The sequence below is a fragment of the Etheostoma cragini genome, chromosome 19, assembly GCF_013103735.1.
Source record: "Etheostoma cragini isolate CJK2018 chromosome 19, CSU_Ecrag_1.0, whole genome shotgun sequence".
NCBI classification, from domain to species: Eukaryota; Metazoa; Chordata; class Actinopteri; order Perciformes; family Percidae; genus Etheostoma; species Etheostoma cragini.
The window spans coordinates 17,585,524-17,591,198 of NC_048425.1; the positions used below are offsets into that span (position 1 = coordinate 17,585,524).

The 5,675-nt window shown below is 43.0% G+C and overlaps 1 protein-coding gene across 2 annotated transcripts in view; it reads right to left on the reverse strand.

Annotated features, from left to right (window-relative positions):
- pde5ab (phosphodiesterase 5A, cGMP-specific, b) overlaps positions 1-3,039 on the reverse strand; it is a 48,499-nt gene extending 45,460 nt beyond the window's left edge. For both annotated transcript variants that reach the window (XM_034856581.1, XM_034856580.1), the window contains exons 1-2: positions 2,502-3,039; positions 1,042-1,215 (exon numbers count right to left, since the gene is read on the reverse strand). In XM_034856581.1, the coding sequence (XP_034712472.1) occupies positions 1,042-1,215; positions 2,502-3,026 (699 nt within the window). In that variant the 5' untranslated portion in view covers positions 3,027-3,039. The remainder of the gene's footprint in view (positions 1-1,041; positions 1,216-2,501) is intronic.
- Positions 3,040-5,675: the final 2,636 nt, after the last annotated feature.

Below are 5,675 nucleotides of genomic sequence, written 5' to 3' on the forward strand. Positions count from 1 at the left end.
CCCCCCCTACCCCCCCTTCCCACCGCACGTCCCTGCAGAGAATCACCGGATGTTTGACACCGGATTTTCGGTCTGAATGCACCGTAACAGTAATTCTGTAACAAAACAGAAAACCCGTCAAATGTTTTTTTACTGAGTTTTACATTGGAAAAATTGAACTGGGAAACTTCTTTGTCCAAAGAAATTTAGTTAGAAATATTATAAAACTATAAGGCTATGGTTGCAGTGTTCTCTGCTGAGTATAGGCCATTTACATTGAAATTCATTGTAGAGAAAGACATATTTGACAGTTTAGATGAGGTCACTTAGGCAAGCACACACAACCCGGGCATTAAATCACATCCCTATACTCTTTCTCTCTCTCTCTCTCTCTCTCTCTCTCTCTCTCTCTCTCTCCCTCTCTCTCTCTCTCTCTCTCTCTCTCCCTCTCTCTCTTCCATCCACACACACAAACACATCTGTTTCTTTTTGAAGGCACTCATAACTCTTCCAGGGGAACAAAGACACACACGCACACAAACGCACACACATGCATTGGTGGGAATGATCCTTTTTGCACAGTTTGTCCCATTTGTATTGAAAGATATTCAAATTTTTAAGATTTAAATGATTCGAGTGGGATCTGTACCTTTAGTTTCTTAACTAAAAAAAACGCCCACCACCTACAATTTAAATGCACAATATAATAATCAATAAATAACATAAATGAGACCATAAACACACAGTATAAACCATATCAATGGTGAGGGATTTCAAAGTCGGTTTGATCATCAATCGAAGTGGGAAAGTGATATTGCGTTGAAACGTGATCACACATAAGGTCAGGACTGTGTGTGTGTGTGTGTGTGTGTGTGTGGTGAAGATGAATCCTCAAGAGGACCTACTTGGCCTTCTTTGACCCCCATCCCTCCCAAAGGAAGCCCAAAGCAAACACAGGCCTGGTTCCCCACACACACAAAACCGACCCCTTTACAGGCTTCCCCAGATGTTTCTATCCACGCTGTCCCCTGCAAAGAGAGACAAATGGTGTGAGATCCTAACCTCGTAAGCGTTCCTGATATTCAGCGGTTGTCCCGTGGCGGCTACATGTCCCACAATGCCTTTGTTCCAATCCAGCCGAATGCAGCTACTGGAGGACTCCTCCAGCGTGGATCCCTCCGCGACGTCGAACAGGCGGCTGACCAAGAACTTCCTGTTGGAGCTGTCCTCGCCCACCTGGGACCAACACATCAGGGGTTTAAAACAAAAAAATAGAAGATCGGATTACCCTTAAAAAAAAATAGAATCTCATCTCATGTATTAGAATAAGTTGAGAATGCACAATAGTACTATTTAAAGCTGTACTAATCCATATTTTTATATTGACAATGGATCAAATGACTATACATTTTTTAAAGAGGGACAAATCCGCAGGACAATATCACCCAACTCTGCACTCCTCCTCAGCTTCTTTGAACTTTTTAACTCTTTAAGTTTTCTGACCCGCACTACGGAAGAGAATTAGGGCCACATGTGCAAAAATATATTAAAAATGAAAGTTAAAAGTCAGATGTGTCATGTCTTGCCCATCCCTATATATGTAAAATTGTATTTAATTTTTTGTATTTTCATGCTCTCCATGTGTTTTTCTTTTTAGCACTTCCCTGTTTTATCATGTAGCACTTTGGGATTTGCGTAAATATACAGTGCGTTACAAATTAAATTTATTGTTATCATTATTATTATTATGTTAGTCTTGGTGTTTTCTTGTTCTAGGGTCAATTGTGTTTGTTCAAGAATAGTGTGTAGATGCCTTCTAGTGTTTGGTCATTGTGTTGGATTTTCTCATGTTGCCTGCCTGTTTTTGATTCAGCTTTTCGTTATTAAAGCTTTAACTTTTTTATGATAATGAATACCTGTTACATTCAAGCCATCGCCAAATGAGTCAATGCGAAGCTAATTAAGACCAATCATTTTTTTTTACAATCAGGTTTTTTGAATGCTCCGTGTTTTTGGTAGTGGGGGAAACCGGAGCTCACAGAGGAAGTCCACACAAACATACAAACTCCCGGAACGATCTGGATTGGAACCCAGAACCTTCTTGCTGTGAGGCCACAGTGCTAACCATGCTGCAAAATTAATATTACTGATAATAAGCCAATGGTGGGATTTGAATCCAGGCTTTCCTGTTAACAAGACAGGCACTCTAACCACTAAGCCACAATGCCTTGTGGGTACAATTTCTAAGTGGGTCAAGCCAAATAATAAAACAACTAGTAAGTCTGTTAAGTTCAGAAAATTGGAGCCTTTAAAACCAGGAAATATCATATCCTAATAGGATATTACAATATCCAAATTCTAAGATGATATCTAGCCTGGTGCGCAGCCCTACTTCCTGCCGCTGTGGCTGACCCCAGTGGTCCAGGTGACGCAGGTAGAATATGATATGAATGATAGTTTGAGCCACAGCCCATTTTTATAATTTATAATTTTTAAACTTTTTATTGATCCCCAGTTCCTACCAGGAAGAGTGAGTAGCGGTCTGCAGCGATCAGCTCGTTGATGTGGAGAAAGATCTTGTGGCAGAGTGCTGTCACGTCCAGATGACTGGACACGTCCTTCACCAGTTCCAGCAACCTGGCGCAGCGGTCCCCCCCGCTGCCACTGCCTGCCCCGCTGCCTCCACCTCCATTACCTCCCCCACCAATACTACCGTCGCCCATCACTGAGCCCCGCAGAGGGACACTTTCACGGTCAGCGTCGCTCAGAAAAGTCAGAGAGCCCTCAGAGTCTTTAACCACGATGGGTCTAAGTGGGCGGTCGAACTCGGATGCGGAGATTTTGCGAGTCGGGGTGCCGGGGGCCGGGTTGGGGACCGGGGACGGGCAGCGGTTGTCCAGGAGGCTGATGTTAGGTGGGAGGTTAGTGGAGGCAGATTGGGGGCTGGAGTCTGTGGAGGACTGGTGGACTCGCTGCTGTGCAGGACTTTCTTTAGAGGCAGATGTCTGGATGGAATGGACGCGCTCAGCAAACCAGGCATTCACCATCTCCCTGCAATACAGAAAAAAGTGGATTAGACTTTGTAACAGAAGGTCCTGTATCCCAATTCAGCTCCTCCAGTAACTCTTTCAGAGTATTTTTTAGATTAACTGTAGGTTAAACTGGCAAGAATTATAATAATACCACCTGAAAGACAACCAGACCATAACATTTAAGACCTGCCACTCCTTACATAATGACTTTTTAAGCAAACATACAGAGATCTTTATTCCTGATAGTCGGAAGAGAAGAGAGCACATATGAAAAGTATGAGTAAATACACAAGAACACACACTGTTGACAGGTAGTGTTGGTAGAAACGCGTTACAAAAGTATCGCAATTAAAGCAAAGAATTGCTTTTCCTGTAACGCAGTAACATAATGTATTACAAATACAAATTCTGTAATTTTATATCTGTTACAATCTCAGTACCGCGAGTTGCAATGCATTTTAACACGAAATTAAGTGGTGTTTTAGGAATTCACCAACACCCCGAACATTTTTGGCACCAGAGACAACATCTGTGTCCCAATAGGTATCGGTACAGACAACATCTGTGTCCCAGCAGGTATCGGTACAGACAACATCTGTGTCCCAATAGGTATCGGTACAGACAACATCTCTGTCCCAATAGGAATCGGTAAAAACAAAATTTTTGTGTCCCAGCAAGTAACGGTACAGACAACATCTGTCTCCCAATAGTTAATGGTACGGACAACATCTGTGTCCCAATAGGTATTGGTACAAGAAAAACATCTGTGTCCCAGCAGGTATTGGTACAGACAACATATGTGTCCCAATAGGTAACAGTACGGACAACATCCGTGTCCCAATATGTAACGGTAAGGACAACATCTGTGTCCCAATAGGTAAAGGTACAGACAACATCTGTGTCCCAATAGGTAAAGGTACGGACAACATCTGTGTCCCAATAGGTAACGTTACAGACAACATCTGTGTCCCAATAGGTAAAGGTACGGACAACATCTGTGTCCCAATAGGTAAAGGTACGGACAACATCTGTGTCCCAATAGGTAACGGTACAGACAACATCTGTGTCCCAATAGGTAACGGTACGGACAACATCTGTGTCCCAATAGGTAACGGTGCGCACAGCATCTGTGTCCCAGCAGGTATCGGTACAGACAACATCTGTGTCCCAGAAGGTATAGGTACAAACAACATCTGTGTCCCAATAGGAATCGGTACAGACAACATCTGTGTCCCAGCAAGTAACGGTACAGACAACATCTGTGTCCCAATAGGTAACGGTACGGACAACATTTGTGTCCCAATAGGTATCGGTACAGACAACATACGTGTCCCAGCAGGTATCAGTACAGACAACATCTGTGTCCCAACATCTATGTCCCAGCAGGTATTGATACAGACAACATCTGTGTCCCAATAGGTAACGGTACAGACAACATCTGTGTCCCAATACGTAACGGTACGGACAACATCCGTGTCCCAATAGGTAACGGTATGGACAACATTTGTGTCCCAATAGGTAACGGTACAGACAACATCCAAGTCCCAATAGGAATCGGTACAGACAACATCTGTGTCCCAATAGGTAAAGGTACGGACAACATCTGTGTCCCAGTAGCTAACGGTGCGGACAGCATCTGTGTCCCAGCAGGTATCGGTAAAGACAACATCTGTGTCCCAGCAGGTAAAGGGACAAACAACATCTGTGTCCCAGCAGGTATAGGTACAAACAACATCTGTGTCCCAATAGGAATCGGTACAGACAACATCCGTGTCCCAGCAAGTAACGGTACAGACAACATCTGTGTCCCAATAGGAATCAGTACAGACAACATCCGTGTCCCAGCAAGTAACGGTACAGACAACATCTGTGTCCCAATAGGTAACGGTACGGACAACATTTGTGTGCCAATAGGTATCGGTACAGACAACATACGTGTCCCAGCAGGTATCAGTACAGACAACATCTGTGTCCCAACATCTGTGTCCCAGCAGGTATTGATACAGACAACATCTGTGTCCCAATAGGTAACGGTACAGACAACATCTGTGTCCCAATAAGTAACGGTACGGACAACATCTGTGTCCCAATAGGTAACGGTATGGACAACATTTGTGTCCCAATAGGTAACGGTACAGGCAACATCTGTGTCCCAATAGGTAACGGTACGGACAACATCTGTGTCCCAATAGGTAACGGTACGGACAACATTTGTGTCCCAATAGGTAACGGTACAGGCAACATCTGTGTCCCAATAGGTAACGGTACGGACAACATCTGTGTCCCAATAGGTAACGGTACGGACAACATTTGCGTCCCACACATAAATAATAGGATGACATTTTACCATGCATTCAGATTCAAGTAGGCCTATTGTCCTTTTCATTTCACTATTAATTTTAAAATACAAAATATTATGTTAAATCATAATTAAATCAAATTGAATAATATGTTATTATATTGTAATTTAGAAAATTTAGAGGGTATTTAGGGCATGTCCTGTCTAACTGGGACGTTTTGGGACAGATTGGTGGGATGTCTAAGGACAAAGTACACACAGATACACTGGTAAGATTTATTGAGGTGTAACCATGTATCAGCTAATTTAAATAGCTCATGTTACTGTATTGTGTCAACAGTTTATATCATTTCATATTGCACGTG